This window comes from Falco cherrug, chromosome 1 (genome assembly GCF_023634085.1).
Source record: "Falco cherrug isolate bFalChe1 chromosome 1, bFalChe1.pri, whole genome shotgun sequence".
Classification (NCBI taxonomy): Eukaryota; Metazoa; Chordata; class Aves; order Falconiformes; family Falconidae; genus Falco; species Falco cherrug.
The window spans coordinates 16,687,850-16,710,884 of NC_073697.1; the positions used below are offsets into that span (position 1 = coordinate 16,687,850).

Below are 23,035 nucleotides of genomic sequence, written 5' to 3' on the forward strand. Positions count from 1 at the left end.
CAAAAATACCACAAACCAAATATTAAAAAACATTAAATTTACATGAGAAAAAACTAATACAGTATTTAGAAGCAAAATACAACATATGCCAGAAAACATTAATTCAGCCCCCTTACTAAAATATTTCATTGGAATTACAATCATTGCATACATTTACTTTTATGTGTTTATGATAACTAAATGCATTCTGCCTTTCCCATAAAGAGATTTTGTTTTGTCTCTAATGCCATTTTAGTTTCTAGAATTATGTTAAGTGTGCTGCAAAGTGCATTATGTGATATTTCCATTTTGCTGCAAATCATTATTATAAAATGGAAATTATCATGTCCACATTTTGTGTACTTTAATTTACAAGCTGATTACATAAACCTTATTTGAGGATTATCAGAAAATAGTTAACCTTCAAGCATGGAATATTTTATCAATTATACTTTTCCCTCACCAACCACACCAATATTATCACAAGCAAAACACACCTACAGAGTGAGTAGGATTCTCTGCTTCTTAGTTAAAAGACAATAATGATAGTTTTTAATCCAGAGAACAGACAGATGGGCAAAACCACAAGGTATATACTCACCAAAATTACAGACATACAAAATACTTAAAGAAATCTGGTTTTAGGCAACTGTAATACCAGCCTTACTTTACAATTGTATGGAATTAAGTAATTAAAAGTTCCTAGAAATGCTGAAAGACTGCTGTTTTTACACCCTCATAATTTTTTTTGTTTAAAGCATTTTTGTATTTAAGCATAATTTACTTTACAGAAGAAATACAGCATTAAACAATTATTTTGACTTTTCATCTTTAACCTTATATCCCAGAACCCCAAATTGGCATTTACGGTAAACGAACATTCCATACCATAATATCACAACTCAATTTATAAACACTTCCAGTTAAATTTTATTCATAACATTTTCTTTATGTTACTGTACATTATAGAAACTGTTAGTGCTTGGGAATTATTTTTTTTCTCTCCAGAAAACAAGCAGTAATTGAACAATGAATAAAGGTTACTGGGAAAAACAGTTTGTTGTCTACTCACTTCTCTCATGCTTATTATTCCATTTCATTCAAATAACGGTATCTCAATGTACTAACATATTCAACATGGCTATGGTCCAGCCCTACATATGTTCCAGTTACTCTTAAGCCTTAATTAAGGATGTACTACCAGGACTTGAACTTGCCTTTTAGATTTGCAAGTGAAACTAGCTGTGACTTGTGCTAAAACTAGACAAGTATCATTGTAATGAAAGCACATACTGAGAATTCCAAAAGAAGAATTAATCTGGCCGTACTTCTTTCACCTTGAAATTACTAATACATAACTCATACTTTCCCTTTAACTTAAAAAGATGTTTGTTTGTTTAAAGCTCGGCAGAAAAGAAAATAAGTTACTAAATTGTGGTTCAGTCTTGAACCATATAATGCTCCATAAAGAAAACTAGTTCTAAGAAAATACTTTTTAAAATGATTTTTCAGGTAACCAATAGCGATAGATCTATACATTCAGAATAATTTTTATCACATTATTATAGCAAAGTTTAAAAGTCAGAAGAGAATCACCCTGGGTTTTACTACTCTAACAAAACACTACTTTTGACATTCACCCATCCTAAACACTAACACATTTATTTTACCTTTTTTTGTATTACTTTGGTAAAAAAACAAAAAAAACCAAAAAAAAAACAAAAACAAAACCAAGAAAACCCTGGAAAATCTTTTTTACCTTTAAATGTGACCATAAGGCATTATTTCAAATCACCTGAGCACAGCTGAGCACAACTCAATTATCAAAAATATTTTAAAATACTCAAAAAATGCCTTACCTTGGGGCAGAGCTTCCCCACGCTCCATGCTTGTCTGTCAGAATGTTGATAATTTTCTGTATTAGTTGAGTTGCTGTCACCTGGTCTCGGTATTTTGCCGCCATTATCAAATGATGACACATTTTTTCTTCTTCTCTTTTGTCTGCAGAATATTGGGCACACAGTGACTAGGAAAAAAAATAAAGACTTTATTACTTTGCATTTTAATTATACCATCCAAAGGAACTTCATAATTAATTACTTATACAAAACCCTTGAGAAATAAGAATTAACCCCTTTTTACAGGTTTGAGAATTTGGGCACTGTGCAGCTGCCCACAGTAAATCTGTCCAGAGCACCAAGCAGAGGATCTTGGTTTGTCATTAATTCTTTAACGACATAGTATACACACTCATGATTTAGCACATGCCAACATGTTAGTGGCCTGACTGCATACTAAAACATAGAGGTACCACCACTTTTGCAACAGAGTAGCATTATAAAAACAAAGAGGCAAGTTTCAGAATAACAAACACCAGCGAGCTGGCCACTGCATTCCTATGACTCATTAGATTTGGGCAGCCAACTGTTTACTATTGTTTGTATAAATATATAACTATAAAAACTAAAGAGAAAATCTACATATCTTCAGACAGACACAAGAAAAAATATGTCTAAAGACAACACCAATCTTTACCAGATGGCTTCTTGGAGCTGAGCACATTTGCAGGCCAGCAAGGGAAAGTAAACCATTTTCCTAGCTGTACTACACCTGTTGTATAATCACCACCTGTTTACTGAGGTACTCAAACCCAACTACTAGCAAGTAAGGACCGAAAGTCCCACCTAGAAACAAAACTCAAAACTACAAAAGATTTTGTTACAACATTTTCTGATCATTTGGGGGTTTGTTGATCTTCTGAAAAATTGTTTAGCACAAAACTCAAAGAAATGGCACCAAATTTAGATCACTCCCTCATCAAATCACTGTACATGAAGACCCGCAACAAATTCAAATATCGGTAGAAACAATAAAGGCTTTTCCCCACTTCAGCACTTCTTGTTTCTAATTTCAGGTTTCATCTGGCAATTCCACAGATCACATATGCCAGACAAAGCATTTCAGCCTTTGTCAATGATTGGATTATTCTATGATCTAGTTAGTAGAATGGTCACAAATGTCTGCCTAACAACAAAAAAAAAATTGCTTTTTCTTTGCAAAGCACAGCTGATACAGACACTGGTACAATTATTTCTTAGAGCTTAGATAACAGCACAGTATCATAATGCTTTTTATATTTAAAATGGTAGCAATGCTTTTTCTATATAAATCTATCTATATGTACAAGCATTAGAAAACTGCTGCAAATAAAAATAGGCAGACTTTGAATGTTATTTATGTATATGTATATACTAATATGTCGTATAAAGTGAAAGAAAGATAGGAAGAATGTGGAAAAACCACATGTAAAATAAAATTTGGTGTTGTGCAGATTTTCATAGACATCAGGTAACAAAAATGCACTAACAGATGAATAAATTTTAAAGAGGCATTTTAACAATTTTAATATATTTGCAAATTTCCTCATAATTTTTCCCACAGCTTAGAGCAATGCTCACCTGATGAGCAGACATCCAGGAGGAGTGAAGAATGAGCACAGCTGACTTTCCAAGTCATCAAAAATTGGCTTTTGTACTCCTACAAGAAGCACTCTGCCACCCCTCTTCACAAAAATATGAGATGGCTAAATCATAACCAACACTACAGAAGATTTTTCTAGCTGTTTTTAAATACGGCTGTCTTTTCCAATACATTAATCTATTTTGCACTCATGATGATTCTGAGCTCTTTTCAGCACTTTGTAAATGTTTCATATGCTGTTATTTTTAAGTTGCCTGAAAGGGCAGAATTCTAAAAACAGTGTATAAGGTAAGCTAAGTAGTAAAATGTTTTAAAGTGCTCTTTAATGGATCCTCCTTTACAATTTGAAGAGCAACTTTTCATATCTGACACAAAATCCATAGATATAAATCACATTAGAGGGTTATTCTTTCCCCATTATCAATCTCTGTCTCTTTATGGAACATTAAAGTCACATTTGACCTTAAAACATGATAAAATGGAAATCAAACTAGAGTGTTTTGTAAAAGGTATAATGAACTTGTACCCCTTTTAAAAAAAAGTCTCTTTATGATGTAATTTTGAACACATCCTTCATTAAATACCAAGAAAGATTTTCAAAGTGTAGCTGTGGCATTCAAATGAAGGCAAAAATAGTATTTTATTGTCTTGACAACTTCCATGAAAACAGCATTAGCCTGTTACAAAACGGAAATGTATAGGAGTCCACTTTTCAGCAAATTCAACATTTAATATGAATAGAAATTTGCAACTACCCACCAAAAGACTACCACATACCGCAATCCCATAAAATTATAACATCACTCCAGGAGGGTCTCTTAACCATAGCACACTCTTCACAGTACATATTTTACAAACAAGAACAGAAAGAAGCCACAATTCTGCCAAATATCTGGCACACGTGTGTATAGTTGCTAACATTAAGCAAGTTTTGTAAAAATCTTCTTTGATCATACAGGTGGCTCATCAATTGTTCAGTGGTTCCTATCCATGATGATACATGCTGAATATTCAGCAAAAAAGAAGCGATTTCTATTTCTCTCCCTCTCTCAAATAATTTTTAATACAGGAGCGAACCAAGACTGGCTCCACCAACAGAAATGGAAAGACACCCATCCCAAACTAGCCCGTCACTACTAGACTGTTCTGAAAGCACTAAAAAGGTCTCCATTTCTCTACCATATTTCTTCATTTTCCAGATGCTTTCAAGTTCACCTGATCCACCGTTTCAAGAGATGTAATACCAGGATATGGAACGGCACATGTTAATACTTCACACTATCAGTAAATCATTCCATTTATGCAGAATAAAAATTCAGCTTGATTTCTGTTTGTGCACAAACTCAAAATTATATTTTTACAGTTTTATTTCTTCCTTATTGTTTGATCTCTTGTGCTTACAATATGACCCTGTCATGCTTGAATATGGTTTTACAATCAGATATACTGTTGCATACAAACAAATTTGTCAAGCCTTCCTTCCACTAGTGCTTCGACCTACATCATCTTTGTTATCTGTTTGGGCAAGTGTGTAATGAAAGTATAATTACAAAAGTACTGCAGTCACACTCACAATGAAACAAAAAAATGTTGGAAGAAGAAAAATGTATTTTCATATATATACACTCCACAGGTCATCTACAAGAAGTCTTAAATTCAGTGGCTGTTACACATTTTACAAAGGGGAAATGTATGAAGCAGAATCCTTTGACATAGCATGGAGCAGAGGAAAGACCCTTGCTCTTTACCCTCCATCCAGGATGGAATAGAAACCTTCTCTTTGCTGTTATCACAGAGCACAACAGGGGTTTTTTGCTTTCTCCCATTCCCTGCTTGGACAAGACTACAGACTATTTGAACATGTAGCTTATCTGAAGATTTCTATTTTAAAGGAACAGAAATTCTAAAGGAGCGTAAGGTCTTCCAAAAGGCAAGTTATAGATATGAAAATACAGTATATTCTGTATGCAGGAAATATTCCAAAAATACTATTGCAAAATAGCAACAAAGTGAATTGGTCTATCCTGCCTGTCTGTATTTCAGTGAAGAGGAGGATTAGTGTTTTCGGAATTATCTTTGATATTTATAAAAATGTCAAGTAAAAGTTTTTCTCTGCATGGTACCATCTGCATGTACACCTTTGCAGTCCCAAAATTACAATGCAATGCTTTCTACAAACTACAAACAAGTTTAATAGTGTAGGGTTTTTAAAAGCAATATCGCACTTTTTTACTTTTATTCTTCAACTCTGAGACCACTGAACACTTTTACATATGCCTGTTCCTTTGTCTAATTTGGCTAAAAGCGATTTGCTTTATGAACAACTTGTCTCAGAGGATATCATTTAAGAGGAAAAGTCATCCATAAGATAAGGCATAGTCTTGCCACTAATGCAAACTCCCTACAAACAAGGATATTTTAAGTAAATGAAAGAGCTCCTCAGTCCTCTGCTTTCACAGATCTTTGCACTTGACCTCTGACCTGAGGTTTAAAGTCTGGACTAAAAATGCTACCCAGGGAAATCTTACAAAGACTCCTGAATAAGACTTAGAAAAATGAAAGCCTAAAACCTCAACAGCGAACAAAAGTCAACCAATGACAACATCTGACAGACACCGTCAATTCTGAAGTGATGCCTCTGTCATCCAACGACTCAAAGTATTGATTTCTCTCAGCATGAAAAAAGCTTAAGCCAATGAAATAGATATAGCATCATCCCCCCGATAATAGCCATCAAGGTTAACACCAGCAGAACACTTATCAAAGTATCTCTTCTATTTCTTGTTTTAATGGACTGAACACAATTCAATGGTTTCTCATCTCTGCAACCCACAGTTTTCCAAACCTCATTTATCCACTTTTCCAGCCTTTTATCTGATTCTAAGATTAAAAACAATCTGCATCTAAATCAACTGTTTGTAATACAAGTATGTGTGTGTGTATAAAAAAAGTGGGTTTATAGCCAGGCATTCCTGGGGAAAACAAACATGCATTTAGAATCACAAGGGGGAGGGAAAAACACCCCACAGTTGACTTAGATCACACCACACATCAAACACAGACTGTTAAAACTATAGTCATGACCAGAAAAAAACCTACCACAATCAGTTTGGGTTAGTGATTAGAGAGAAATGCAAGGATCTCAAGACACATCTGGTTTTAATCTGTGCTGAGTCAACAGCTTTATTTTTTACCTTTTGGTCTCACAGTATTAAGCTTTAGTAAACCCAACTAAACACTAGGCAACAGCATTTTTACTGAGATTGCATCTTTCAAATGAGCCAAATTTTGTACAGTAGGTAAACGAGACACTAACAAGAGTTCAACTGAATACAAAACCAACTGACAGCATAAATAATAAACAGAGGCAAACAACATCAGATACTACAGTATCCATTAGCACCAAATACATAGTAGTTTGTTGGGTTTTTTTTTTACCTTTTACTTTTATCTAAATGATGTTATGTGTTAAAGTAGCACCCTTGGATCACAAAGACACAGCTTCACACAAACAAGTGCAAGTTCTCACCTCTTGCTAGAAACCAGTATTTGCTATATGCATCCTACATTATTCTAATGTTCTAACTCCCTAAGCATCACTGCTAACCGTTGGCATAAACAACATAGAGGCAAATTATCCTTTTGAACCCAAGAAGCCAGTTCTTACTGTACATATGTCCAAATGCTTCACATTCAAAGCATGTCCTAGGATAGACACTTTCCTCCCTCACTCTATGGCAAATCCAGTTTACGTCTGCAGTCCCTCCATACTGTTCTTGCTTTAAAACTGGCTAAGATCCTACAAACATACTTGGGCATTATATTTGTGATTCTTTGGGTGCACATCTTCCAAATACAAGGTGTTTTTCAAGCTAGAAATAATCAAAGTACAACTCCCCTATGCTCTAGTAACAGTAAAGCTCAGCACTTCCGCGTAGGTGGCTCTGTACTCTCAGATTAGTTATTAAGCAAAGAAGCCAGTGATGATTTTTAAAGCCATTTCCCAATACACTGCATCAACCTTGTGACATTCACCTGCTTCAGCACTATCATACAGATTAGTACTGTATTTACCAAAGACCTGCCAGTCCAATGCAACAAATGAATTAGATCCACAACTAACTTCTGGAACTGACCAAGTCACTTATAAGGAGCATCCACGCTGTCCAGCAAATGAGACATACTCATATGATCTAAGGATTCACTACACATACTTAGCGAGGGCCATATTAAGGTTGCAGTCCTCTGATTTTTCCTTTCTGTTGGATACATGGTTTTTTGATCTTTCCATGTTGTCGTTTCTATGCAACTTAAGTTTTTAAAAGGGGAAAAATACCTTTTCATCCGGTGAAAACATATAGGTAAGTCTCAAAGTGGGCCAAACACAAAGATTTCCATCATTTCAACCAAAGCCAAGCAGTGTTTAATTGTTCCCTCACCTGTAACTAGTAGTTAAAGATGTGTAAGCAACTTGTTACTGCCAGAAGAGAAATAAGTATGTGGTTTGAAAGGTACAGTGGAGGCTGCCCTAGGGAACTGTCCCAATTCTACCTTCAATGCTCCTCAGCTTTTCTTTCTGTTCTTCTTTCATGGGCAGGCTCCATCTCCCCTTACCCACCAAAACTTTGCCTTCTGTTCTTGCTGTTAGTACCTTACTCTTGCAATAGCATCGGGACACTTCCTCCCCTCTGTACAGTATGAACGCTAAGTGGAAGTAGGGGAAATAGTTATCACCCACTGCAGTGGCGGTGCTGTCAGCTCAGGAAACATTTGCCAAATAAGTCTTGCTGTGGCTTTCAATCCATTCTTCAAGATCTTGTAAAAATCTTTGTTTGACTAGAGGACAGATGGCACATCTCCAATAAAGCCCAACAAACTAAAGCTCTGAAATGTCTTCAGTTCACTAACTGTGACCACCACCTCTCCAACTGCCTTTTCCACCGAGGCACAGTAAGGATCCCTGCTACCTGTAAGGTAGGTAAGAAAGCAGTGCAGCAGTTTTGGCCCCAGCAGCCAAATGACGACTTCCCCAGGATTCAGATTCCCAGACACCCTACTGCCAGCACAGTTCTTTTACAACTTACAACACCAAGACTTGGCACAGGAGTGACACTTGAACAGATTCAAAGTCACATGCAGTTCAGATGGCACAGATAAACCTTAAATGAAGTCTCCAGGAGCAGGTAACACACACTACTGAGTATTTTTGAACAATGCAACTTACTAATTAAGAAGCCCTTAAAGGTACTACCATAAACAGCAATTTTTCACAAGTTTTGCATCAGAAGAATTCTGAATAATTTTTCATAATGGGGCAAAAGGTACACTACTGGCAGTGGGAAAACAATAATACCTCAAAATATGGAAAAAATTGAAAATCTCAATGAAACAAAAAGATGTAGCATTTTTTAATGTTTTAATTTGGAAACATTTCACCAGCCTTCTTTTCCAAAACAAGAAAAAAAAATATCTAAACCTTAAAGTAATTCAACCTCTGAGAGCACAAAGAATTGAAAAGTGTAGCCACAATGATTCAGATAAGCAGATAAACAAAAAGGTAATTTGGAACCTTATTACAACATATCTTGTCCGACTTTAATCTATACATGTGGCTTCAGCCTCTGACTGTAACAAAGTGAAAGGCATCTGCATGAGTTAAAATTCATTAATTTCTATAGCTCTCAAAGACACAGCTATAAATACCTAAGTATATTAGTATTTAACACATGACTTATGTTAATTGTCTCAACACCTACCTTACAGGAATGTGTATTCCTATATAGGACGCATTTTTATTACTATATAAGAACTCACATTCATATTATAGGTAGAATATAATGCAAAAATAATCAACATATCCTTGCTGATTTTGTTATTTATTGTTTGATATTCCTGCTACATGACACTCACTAAATTTCCTTATGAATTTGTAAAACACATGCAAACCGAATTCATTTCCAGCCAAAATCTCTACATAAACAGTTTCCAAGATTGTATAAAGTTGCAGATTTCCAAAAGACAGAAAGATTAGCCCCTTGAGATATTCCTGTAGCCTGGGGTCTGTGTTTGCATTTCTATTTTCAACATAGTTCCTCTCAAGCACTCTTCAGCTTTCCCCATTTAGCGTCTGATTTGAGAACACAGCTCTGATTTTAATCCAGGAGCTTCAGAATACATCAAAATATAACAACTCATGAACAAACCACATTCATTTGAGATACCAAGATATTTAGGCATAATGGTTTCCTATCTCACCATGACTGGTTGCATGCCAATGACCAGCACATCTCTAATAAGCTTCAGTGCTCTGGATACCGCTGGCTTCAGACCTCAGTGTGCTCAAGATGTCACCTATGATGCCTAATGCAGAGAAAGGGGCAGGGGGGATAGATTTACAGTTTGCCTTTCTATAACTTTGTTCTGTACTCTGATAACAGAATCAAAAGCATGTTTTGAAAGTATTCTACGCTGTATAGCAGTCTAGTACTCATGAGACATTAAGAACAAAGGTAAAAATACCATCCACTCACAGTAAAAATCAATGTATACACAGAGACACATAATGGTAACTAAAGGAGATGTAGGAACAAATCACCTATGTTCTGCACCAGCAACAGAAACAGCTATAAAAGTGTTCTGTGCTGTATTTTGCAAATCTTTTGTGAAACCTCAGCTATGAAACATTTGGACATGAACACAAACACACGACCCAAAAGGTAACCTATCTGCCCTTCACCAAATTCTATCATGCTTGCTCCAAGAACTAATTTAGTGAACTTGATCTCTGACAGTTCAGGACCTTTTCAGCCTCTCACAACAGAGAATTATCACCTTGACTGGCACACATCCTTTGAGCAACACTGCTAAATAGGACAAAGATGTGTGCTGCCAAAGCATTCCTTCACACACACACACACTTTTTGGTTTTGCCATTAAGTCATTGCACCTTCATCTGTACCTGCAGAAACACTTCAATTCATTATTAAGGAAAAGTATTAAGGGCTTTTTTGTTTTTTGTCAGAGGAATTTCAAATGACTATCGGAGAATCTATGAAAAAAGGAGGATTATATGGGATTTTAGTAAAAATTCTATTCAAAAATAACATGTTCAGTGCTGCCAATTCACAAGTTTCTAACTTACACTCCAACATTGCTCTTTACTTTATGGCAAACTAAGATTCTTGAGAGGCTTATTCTTTGGAGGACCAAGTATTTTAAAAGCAGAATATTTTGATTAAGATGATAATGAAATGGCAAAGATTTAAAAAAATTAAAAATCCAGAAGCAAATGGTAAGGATTCTTAAAATATGGTCTTTTATAGTAGTTGTTCTTTAAAATCATTCCTAGCCATTTGTTAAGCGGTCGATTCCGGTTTTAGTTTAAACTTTGCCGTAACTTAAAACCTCCTATCAGGACTCCTGTAACCAACTATGAAAAGCAAACTAAGCAAACTATTTTAATTTTTCCCACTCCTTTTTTCAGTAGTTCGTTTTGCATCTCATTCCAACTAACACATAAGTTTTTTTTTCCTTTGTGATTGGTCCTCATGCACTTACATAAATCTATTTTGGAATTTCAGAACAGCATGACATAGGTATCAATAGCTGTGGGGTTTAATTAACATTTTGTATTCAGAAAAGTTCTACCATCCTTGAAAGGTTGACATTTGGCTCCAAAAATTGTTGGGGGATGATAAATGAATTTCTTTTCAAAACTGTGTGATTTTATTATCCATAAAAAGGCAGCCTTGGAAATATTCTGACTATTCCAAATGTGACAAGACAACAGTCTCTGCTTTAATTTACAGCAGTCAAAGTTAAAAACACTCATTCATACAACTCTAGATCCTTATACTGAGCAATATTGGAAATATGACTAAAAATACTCCACAACAATTGCTTTAAAATTTATATTTTTCTTGCTCACTTGGTTAAAATGAAAAGACTGCAACGACGCAAGAGTCAGTAGTAGTTGCAATACAGATGCTGCCTTCAGAGAAATTAAGTACTATGCAGCACCAAGTGGTTTCTAGTGGCATCGTCCTTTGTGTTGTCAACATTGGAAAAGGGCAGGGCGGGAGGAGAGAGGATATTCCATAAACTTATTCATTTACACTTACATAAGAACAACATATAAGATAAATTTAATAAGTTTTCTAAATACCAGAACTTGTTAAACATCCTGTTCCAAGGCTCAGATGTTCTTGCAGAGTTTAAAGTTTGGCGTTGTTTCAGTTCAGCATGCAAGGGTTTCCTGTCTGGTTGGGTTTTTTTAAATAGTATGAAGGTGTTTTTATACTACCCCTCAATAACAGCTATCAGCATTTGTTACAAACAACTCATGGACATTGGTGTAATGGTACAAAACAGATTACACAGTCCAACTGCACAAATCCTGCTTAACTAGATTTCACTAATTGACTTTAATTCAGTGTAAAATAATAAATTCAATACTTGGAGCTCATTATGTTTAGAGCACAACAGCCACACAGGATAAAAAAGCAACACAAATTCTGTGGATTTTTAAAGGAAGAATGTGAGATTTGATGTGAATTACAGTTCAGTCATTAACATTATAAATACTGAAAGAAAGTACAGTGACTAATCAAAATCACCAGCCTCCACCAAGCATGCAAAAAAAATGACAGAAACTACTGAAATGACATAAAATATTATATAAAACATATGTGACAGTTATTGGACATACAAAAAAGCCACACAACAACATTTCTGAGACACTTTTAACAACTTCAGTTACACTCTAGCCAATAACCTACTTTTAATATCCCAAATTTCTGAGTAGCTCCAAACAACTGCCATTCAAAAATAACTTGAGAAACATTCCTCCCTCCTCTGCTGCCGACCATATGAAATTGCCTTGCAAAACAGTGTTGGTCCAATGCCAAGGCTGCTGACAACTTCAAGACTATCAACAACTACTTAGAAATGAGATATTTGGGGTTTCTAACAAGCAGTGTAGGAAAAAATAAGCAAAAATATTTCAGAAGTCTGAATATCTGATTGTTTTAATCTGTAAATATTTAACAGATTCAGGACTAATGGCAGCATAATTTAGAGATGTCTATAGGTGGCATAATATCATCCTGGGGCTGAAGGCCAGCATAGAGCCAGCACAGCTGAGGATGACCCTGTTCTGCTGATGGTAGCGGAGAGAGGCTGCCCCAAGATGAGGGCCAACCCCCCACCCTAGCACTGCTCACCACCTTGCTGTAGCCTCCTTGACCCTTTCCAGGCCCCCAGCCATGGGGTAGGTGGGCTTCCCTGCCTCAGGCTGGCCCTGGCTCCATGGCCTACTGGGGGGGGGGGGGGGGGGGGAGGTCTGTGCTGGTCCTGGCCGCCCCCACCCCCCCACGGGCTGCCCTGCTCTTCTCATGGTGGGTGGCAGGTTGGAGATGCATGGTGAGATCCTGCCCAGGAGGCTGTGGTACTGAAGTGGGTACCCAATTTACCCCCACTGAGGGGCACTGCCAGTCGTTGTGGCACCCTGACAATGTATGTTAAGTCTCTGGTCCCACATGACAACAAAATTTGTTCCACAATTGCCATATATTCTCTATAATACAATAACCCATCTAATAACTCGGCATTTAGTTTGCTTTGTCTGCCACCTTCCTTAAATATTTCAAAGCAAGAATTGGCATTGGTGATGAAAGACGGAACCTCAAATTGCTCTAGGGCAACACACAGTTCAGTATAGTCCGAATGACATTTAAATCTCAAGTTTCCACAAGGACAAGCAGGGAGAAGGATGAAAGGAACATGAAAATCTCAGCATCCTTTCTGTCATAACCTTAGCATTACTACTTGGACCCAGAATTTGTTCCAATAAATTTTTTTACAAAACCCACCAATATCTTGGCACTAGGGCACAAAGGAAAAAGTGTAACGATGACCAAACACTTGCACTGCTCATCATTATAGTCACTATCACCGCCTTCAAAGTTCTACTTCCAGGAGATACCTAAATCTTTTAGGATGGCCAGAAATCTTCAAAGATGCATTTTCTAAAAAAGTAAATTAGTAACAGGGACCTAGAAAAGTGAGCAGGAAAAAGGTGGAAGGGAAGAGGGGTGAGGAGAGCATCAGGAAATTGATCTTCCTTGTGTAAAACAGAACAATGAGGACAATTTGGTTTTCTGAATGCTAAGACATTTTAAGGATTGACTCTGCCACTTCCAGTAGGATTGCAGATTAACAGTGACATCCCGAGATCTCTAAGTCACTTGGCAAGTTCCCTGACACAGTGATCATCTGAAGAGCAACTTAACTGCCTGATAGATCTTCCTTTTTGTGATTTGACCATCTCAAAGGGATTGGCTCAGTTTTCTCCTGTTTAGGTCAAAGAGAAAAATCAGTAGGTAGACTCATTCTGTAAGCATTTCTATAAAAGAATCAGATGAAGCAGGAAGAAAAAGATTCCAAAAAATCTACTACAGTGATTCCCATTTAAAAGCTAATATAGAAAAGTTCAAATGAAAAGCTGGACTGCAAAGCAGTGAGACAGAAGTGGCGATGTGAACAGACCTTTCAGTTTGTGTTAGGAATTCTGCTTAGTGCAGTCTTGTTCTCTTTCCTGGAAAACTGTAGAGGTCGACTTAGAGCAAGAAGCTACCTTTCTATAAGATTAGGAGTGTCACCCTTGGCTGGGGGTGGCTTTACAGTTTTCCACCATTTCCCTCCCTGGATCCCAGACAGACTTCAAGCCCCATCTACAACAAAATAAAGACATTTTTAGCAATTTAATTGTAAAATACTTATTTAAACAATTACTCCTTAATCAACCATTACTCATGGAGGTATTTATTTCAGCACAGTCACTATATTTTGTATTCAGAACAAAGCATTCTCAATGAAAGGCTGAAGCTTTCATTGGAATGAGAAAAATCAATTCAGGATAAACTATTACACTAGGTACAATATTTTGCCCAAGTTCCTCCTCAATAATACTCCAATAAATGAAGGTGAAAAATACTGTATGTGACTAAGAAATATAGGTAACATTGAAAATTTTAACTGTAAATGCCTTCAGGCTCTACTGATGAACTTTTCTAAACATCTCATTATCTTAATGCATATGTTTAACTTCCCACATTGCCCCAAAGTTGATTTTCATAAGTCACCTTCCTGAACATCAAAATATAAACCTGCATGAATCAAACTTTTTCATGCCTAAATGAGAAGACTGCATTAACTACAAGACTACGCGTACTACAATTTGAATGCTAACAAGAGAACGACCAGTGTATCCATAGCTTCCATAATCAAGAAGCCATAAGTTAAGGCAAGTAAAGACTCAAAACTATGGACTAGATTTACAATACAGACTTCTATGGGGTCAGGCATGCTGTCTTTTATGCACATTCAAACCTGTTCTGGGGTTGCAGAAAACTCTAACGTGAAGATACTCAGTCTCCCTTTCTTTTATAAAAGTATTAGTGTGTAAGGGCTTTCATAAATCCTCCAGATAAAAAGTGGACTTTACTTTCCAAAGCTGATAAGGGTCAGAGTTTTAAAAATAAAATAACTACATTCAGCTACAGACAGTAGTTTCATGGGGCAGTAAAGGAAAGCACGTTGCAGGTACACCAACTTGTGTGTGGTATGTTTTCATACAAACAGCTGCAGAACAAGCTGCCTTCACGGAGTCACTTCAAAGTCTTCATTTCTACCATCAGCCATTATGAAAAAAAAAATATAAATTTTACAAGTAACACATATAATAGCATCCTAACACATGTATGCACTAGTCTAACCTGCTAACCAGACCTGCAGAGGTTTCACATGCAATCCAGCTATAGTCAAGTGGGACTGGGCTTTATCCCAAAAACCTGAACTCAGGTCAGTCATAAGCAGTATTTGCAATTCTGGTTCTTTTGCCAGGAAAAGGCAAATGAAAAAACAAACATGCAGAAACAGAACTAGAATATAGGGAAATACTTTACGGTTTTGTAAAATATTCAATTCGTATTACAAACAAGCTACTCACATAAAAACAACAGCTTTGAAAATTAAATTGTATTTGAGAGAATACTCAAGACTACTGCCAAAAGACTGTCAAATACATCTGGGCTATAAATGACAATATGTTGGATCAAAAGTTAACACCCATTTAGCAATCAGATGCATATTTCATCCTTAATGAAGGCCTGAAAAGAAGAGTTCACTTTATTCTGAATGCAGGTATCAAAGGAGATCTCACGAAGCAACATAGGCGCATCATCTAAGGATCTTTTTCACATTAAGAATCCTATTAGAAGGAAAACACTAAAAGGTAATTGAATTTCCCTCAGTTATCTTCATCTCTGTCAGCTCCTGCTACAATAACTTACTCTCCAGAGCAGAGATAACTCAATTCTGTCCAGCAAGCATATGTTATGAATCTCCAAAGCAAACTTGTCTAAATCATTCTGGTCTTCTATCAAGGTTGGCTGTGGATATGAACTCTGACAGAAAGCAAACAAATTTATTTTTATCTTTTCAATAATTCACTTGCCTGTGCCTTGATGGAAGAATCTAAAGACATAAATGTTTCCACTAATTCTGGAATTATAAAGACTGGCTGAAAATGTTTTATCTGGAAGTTAATGCTATTATAAACTGTTTGATTCACCCTTCTGTTTTAGCAGAAACAAAAAAGTGTGTTACAGCAGTTTCAGGGTCCTGTAGCTATACAAAACCTAAAACTATCATCTCTTGCTGTGATTGACATTTTTTTCAGAATGGTTTTGACATTTATATTTTCATTTTCAGTGAAAATGTTAACTTTATAAATAATAACAGAAGTATACTCTTAACTTCTTATTTCATCAAAGCTCTTAAACATCAGTAAGTGCAAATTCTCCACTCATATGAGCAAACTACTTATCTAGACCAACATCAAAAAAGAAAAGCAAAACCTAAAGTAGCCAAAAGACAGGTAAATTACAAGAATCAGAAAAGCTCCTTCCAGAAAGAGGGGAGAGAAAATACTAGATAAGGTTCTGGTCAAACTAACAGTAACAGTACAATTCCCGTCAGTTTGTGATCTTTTCAGGTTGTTCAACACAAGTTAAAAAAAAAAATATCTGAAGAATGACTGAATAATGAAGTGACATAGTTTGTTGCTGATACTATGGTATTCAGAGCTGTATTATCACAAAGCAGCTGTGAGGAACTGGAAGGGGAGCTTGGAAGACCAAGTCATTGCAGTAATAAAAACAGCACAGGAACATCAGTGTAGATAGAAGAAAGGTAGGAAAGAATCTAATTTTACATACAAAATTATGGACTCTGGATTCACTTTTATTTTCACTCCTTTTTGCCATAATGAGATGGTATTATCAATGACAGATAGTTCTATGAAACCATTGGCTTTGTACTGGATATTCAACAAGCACGCAGGAATCAAGTAAAGAATTAGGAACCACTGGGAAAAGAACAACACAGAAAACATTGTCTATTAATAAATTCCTGGTGTGTACCCACCTGGAATGCTAGGTGCAGTTTTGGGAGCTTCATCAGGAAATATGAAAGAACTGAGAAGCATTTTGCAATGATTCAAAATTCATATCACTGATACAGAAGGAATAATGATGTAACAGTAGGATTTTTCAAGGGCTGGGGCAGGGTGGGGTGCAGGGAGAGACAACTCAGGAGGGATAACAGCATTCTGTAAAATCATGTGGTATGAAGGACCCTTTCCAGGTGAGTTGGCACAAATGCGTTCTATAGATTCTTACAACATTAGATGAAGTGAAACAGGCCAAAGAGATGGGGAATGCATGCTGTGAAGGTCGTGTGTGATAGTTTCCCAAGAGCTGGTAAACTCTAGGGATTGGCAGTCTTGTTGAACCTACAAAACATGATCAATCCAGAATACTACGTCTGCTGAATCTATACACCACCGCAAGCACATGCCAGTACCAGCACCAGCTTCTATGACTCAGTCAACATCCAAGACAGCGACGGCTACCCTACACAAAGAATTGTGTATGTATCCCCATGCAGCAAGGACCTTCTGCAGGACTTTCTGAAGCTACTGGAATAAACTCTTCATGACACTGGAGTGTACAGCTGGAGTCAGGCTCCTAACCGTAAGCATGTGATGGCATTGTGTGTAGTTATCAGCTATTAACAGTAACAGCTTTATTCTATTAATTAAAACAGTATAATGAACAGAAGGTGTTCTAAGAAATACTGGCTGTGATCTGCACCTCCCCTGCAACCTGACTCGCTACCAGGGAAAAGGCATTTTGCAATACAACAATGAAACCAAGATGCCAGTACACTTTGCAGTTAACTCAGTGCAACTCTTGGCAAAAGTCTATGTGGATTCAGAGTTTTACTGGGCAAGTGGGGGAATAATCCCTGAAGAGGTACTGGGCACATGGCTGTCATTTCTGGTGAGCAAGAATCAGAAGTCACTTCAAATTGCAGAAGAGTGGGAGTGTATTCTGGAAAAATGTTTCTATGTTCACCCTTGTAATAAGCTCTTCCTTAAGTATTCACAGTTTGAGGTAGGATACTAGGATTGATAACAGACTTCTCAATGTGATTAGTCTTGTTCATCCATGTTGCAGTAGGAATCAATCTTCTAACAACAGAAGCAGGGTGTAACTACTAGGATGATCTAAAGTATGCAGATACCGCCTTAGAAGAAAAAAGCCTAGAAGACTATAACTTAGCCGAGCAAAATGACGTAATACGGGATAAATAATAGATTAAAAAAGTTAAAATAAATGAATTAAAAAAACTAAAGAAAAAAGACCATTGAAGCTAAAAGATAATGACCACAAAATAACAAAATGTTTGCTGAATACAAGTAAAAATAAATTAGAAAAAGTTTACAACTGAGCAGAATATTTAAGTCCAACTTGCCATTTGGAATAGTGAGAAAAAATACCTTCAGGTATTCAGACCCTGAAGATCTTTTGTGACCTTCTTAGAACCAATAACAGAATTATTTCAATATAATGTCTTATTTAGATCAAACCAACTTAAAAAAAGCACGCAGTAGAGACGTGTACTCTCACCAGTGGTTTTTCTTCAAAGCTAAACAACTCCTTAAAAAGGTACATAAATAATCCAAGTTATCTTAGAACAAGAATTTTAGGGGAAAATCTCCAATCAAGCACAGTAGGATCTTTGCTTTGTTAATGCCAGAAATTTACACTCTGTGTACACTATATTACTTCAGTCAAGAGTATTTTAAAATCACTACCTGGCATAAGCTACCATAAAAGTCTGTACATGAATAATAAACAAGGTAAACACTACTGATTTATTTTTCATGAATAGGTGAGAACAACATTTCTGATAGGAACATCTAAGTTGAAGCAAGAAAATCCTTAGTGAGCTAGTTTAGTTTTCATACTATGAACATAAAAAGATACAGCAAACATGGAAAATGTTTTTATGGACAACACAAAAACTGTATAAGAAGATACAATATCAGGGGTTCAAAGGAAACATATTCCATCCATGAAAAGGCTTTTTAAAAGACAAAAACACTGGAATGATTAAGGTGCAGAGGAAGAAGGCTGTAAGAAAATGGCATTCTTCAAGAAATCTGTTCAAAGAAGGGAAACAGAAAAATATGTTAACCATGGCATGTAAGTTTTAAAAACAGAACGAAGCAGGCCAAAAGAGTTTGAGGTACACTTATATAAAAGGCATAAAAGGCAGTAATAAATTATTTTCAAACAAATTAGGAGCAGTAGGCCCGTTAAGGTATCTCTGTAGAGCTAATAGAAGATCAAAGGATAAAAAGAGCTCTTGGAACACAAGACCACCACAGAGAAGTGCTAGCAGAGAAGTTATAAAAGAAAACTGACAAGTGACCAACTGCTAGGACCAGACGATATTCACTCAGGTGATCTAGAAGAACTCAGGGATAAACGCAGCTGAGCCATTAGCTACAGCGTTCTTGCTCAAACTGCCTCAGTGCCAGCAGAATGAAGTATGCCAAATAGACTCTGGAAGACATGGCAAAAGTCTGAAATTTATAAAAGGCAAATTAGTAGCTGTGTTTAAAGCAAAAAGCAAACCGTGGAACAAACACACTGGCAAAACTCATCACTGCTTTTGTAAAGGGAAGTCATGCTTCATTACATTTCTTTCAACAAGCCACTGGAGACACAGACAAGAAATAAAGCTCGCTAATAGAATGCCAAAAAAATATTTAAAGAAAGGCAGGGTGTGGTAGGGCATATGGAAACATCTTTATGTTGATAAAAATTGATTAAAACAAAGGAAATGGGTTTTAAAAAAAAGAATAGTCTTCAAAGTGGAGGGAAATCACCAATTCGGTGGTGATTCCAACACTGTGTTTAGAAATGGCAGAGTGTGGAAAAGGCATCAAGTTTTGCTAATAGCTCTAAATAATTCCAGGTAGTAACAACAGCAATCAAACATGGAAAAATGCTAATGCAGTGACTAGGAGATAAAACAACAGGTGAAATTCATATAGGGAGCTGCAAATCTTTGTCCAAATTGTCATCCCCGCCACCTGAGTAGACCCAAGGAAGCATCCCTATGTAACTGTGCTGTTCTTACACTTGTCCCTAGGCATGTACTTTAGTAGAAACACAGTGCTGAGTTTGACGGACTTTTGGTCTAACTCAGTATAGATACTCTTGAGTCTCAGCAAACTATTCATCTGTGAAACAGTAGAACAACATTATTAACATTAACGCATAAAAAAAAGCATGGAATTTCAAAGTGGATTGTGTTAACCTCCTAAATGATTTTGGATACTCTAAAGAAAGTTCAAGTTATTCAAGTTTAGTGCCAGATTGTTTCATATTGCAGAAAATTAGCAGAACCTCTGGCTCTGTAATACCCCAATAACTAAGAGATCTTCATCTGATTAGTTGAGCAATTCTGATCCCAAGTCAGTATTCACAAAGAATTATCTGTGATAAATGGAACTTACCTATAGAAATACTGCACATATTAATATAAGACCAGACATCAGTACTTCTGTACTAGTTTTCTGAACACATGATCACTTCGAAGTAACTCAGTAAGCCGCTGCTGTGGAAGAGATAATCCACAGCATAGACTATTATATTTTACTCACTTCTTACTGTGTATGTTTTTACTTTAAGAGTTATTTTTTCAAAGAAGTTAAGTAACAAGTGTGATGCTTAGAATTTGTAATTAAAAAGAAAAAACAGAAACCAATTCTAATAAAGCGCCATTTGGACATTACCTTATTTACACTGATTAAGCTTGCAAGCATGCAGTAATTATTCTGGATTTTGTGTGTTACTTAGCTAGCTAGCGAGCTAAACGATTTTAAAGAAACAAACAAAAAAGCCAAAAAAACCCCCACCGAACAACACCCTATAAGCCTTATGATTATGAATTTCACAAAAAAAAAAAGATAAGGTCCACTGCCACAGCAGTTCAAAAAGAAATGTTTCTTCCCAGGCTACCAGAAGATGGATCTCTGCAGAAGCATACAAAGACACGCTCCCTTCTTCTTATTACCCTATTTTCTTCATGCCTATGCTCTTTCAATTCAGTCATTAAAGTAGCCAGGCAAAATTACAGGAATTGAGTCTTAGGTTCCTTCTGGCAGAGGTGTGTTTTTTGTTTTGGTTTTTTGGTTTGGGTTTGTTGTTTTGGGTGGGTTTTTTTAGGTTTCCAGGGTCTACAAATACTAGAACAACAAGAATTCCAGAGAATGTTCTGCTAAGACTTCCAGAGCCACGGAGAGTAGATTAATTAAGATAATTGATAACTCTCTAATGAAAATAATCAGCTGTAACAGCACTTACAAGAGGGGGTAAAAAGTTTTTAGAACAAGGGAAAGTTTATCATTCACAGGAAGTGATAAATAAGTAATGTGTTAATTATATAAAAGGAGAGAAAAAAGGCCATAAAAAGTTAAAACCTCATATAGCTAATATTGTAAAATGCTGTGCAGAAAAGACTCATATCCTCATGAGATTCCTCAGTTTTTTTCAAATTACACTTTGTTTGTAAATGAAACAGCACAGATTACAAGAGGTGAGTCTCAACAACATTCTGCCACTCATCAATTGTAAAGCAATAAACTTCATTAGCATCAGAGAAACGAGAGTAATTTTTATATTAAATAACCAGTTATGAATCTATTTCATTTCCATAATTAATACGATTTGAAAAGCCCAATAATACACTGATACTTACTAATTTAATTCTTCACATAGTTTGTCTCATGATTTGCCAAAAATACTACCCAAAAATGGTAATGAAGATAGCATCACTTCTTGTTTCATTAGAAAAGTCTATATGAGCAGTTGTAAAATAAATTTTCTTTCCAGCTGCTTCAGAAACAGTATTATTGTATCTTTTTATAGTATAGATTTTAGACATATTTCTGTAATGCATTCTGATTTAAAATTGAGATATAACAAAAGAGATGTCACAGCATTCCAGTGCAAGTTTGCATTCCTTCTCCTCCCACTGTTTATTAAAGCATAGTGAAAGCGAAAATTTTTCACTCCTCCTTTCATAATCAGGCAATAGTTTACCCCAACACTTTCCAGAGCACAGGGAAAATGTTATAATGTTCAAACAGAAAATTAAGTTGTCATTTCAGTATCCTTTGACTCACATGAGACAACGAATCTTAAAAATTGCCACCTCAGGAATATGAGAAATTTAATTTTCCAGTTTGGGGCTTGTCAACGTATTGCAGTAGAACAAAACTGGTCAGTCCTCCAATGGAAAAAAAAAATATTCTTCCATGCTCAGCACTCTGTTGAAGAGTTTATAATACCAAAAAAAAAGTGTTTAGAAATGAAAAGTCAAAATTTTTCTTCCTTCTACCAACAGATGGTGCTAAGATGCCTAACCTGCCCAATGCAAAGGGCAGCATTTGTTTAAAAATCTAAACTTGAGAGAGAGTTAAGTCCATTCATAATGAAATGTGTAAAGCCTTATTACCCTATTTCTATAAGGGTATAACTAACTACCCTTGTGCTTCCACATACAATCTTTTGAACTATAACTTTTGGTTGTGTTACTACAGGACACCTACAACTCACACTACCCATTATCTTTGTATGTTCTGTAAAGATTCATTGCTTATAACTCACACCACTAGACAGAACACCCATGGAAATTATTGCAAAATCTTTTGTTCTAATAAATGAGTTCATTACCATTGTGTGGAATGACCTTCATGTAGAAGGATGTTGTAAGAACGTCAGAAAGATTTTTTTGATGCACCAGTTCTGTAACAAAGCAGCTTTTGCTAAAAACATTGGAAAATTACATGAAGAATAGGGACTCAGTCAAGGGTTAAAACTTTCCTTCCCACAGTAACTGTTTGTTACACACAGAAGTAACAATCATCTACAGAAACTACAAAGACACCAAATACCATTTCATAATTGCTTCAAGGGCTCTCAAACATTCTCTTTGACTCATGGGTATTCTGCCAAAATTGATTTGCAGTACTTTTTAGTTACTTCCTCTGATACAAATAACATCTTCTAATATTTAATGCTTAGTACACCAGAGGGGAAAAGGTGCAGAATACACAAGATTATCAATCAACAGAACAACAGAACCACTGAATTTT

At 36.1% G+C, this 23,035-nt stretch overlaps 1 protein-coding gene across 4 annotated transcripts in view; it reads right to left on the reverse strand.

Moving 5' to 3' along the window:
* LRBA (LPS responsive beige-like anchor protein) overlaps positions 1-23,035 on the reverse strand; it is a 410,948-nt gene that overhangs the window by 239,668 nt on the left and 148,245 nt on the right. For all 4 annotated transcript variants that reach the window (XM_055700881.1, XM_055700879.1, XM_055700880.1 and 1 more), the window contains one exon: positions 1,839-2,005. In XM_055700881.1, coding sequence (XP_055556856.1) covers positions 1,839-2,005 — 167 coding nt within the window. The remainder of the gene's footprint in view (positions 1-1,838; positions 2,006-23,035) is intronic.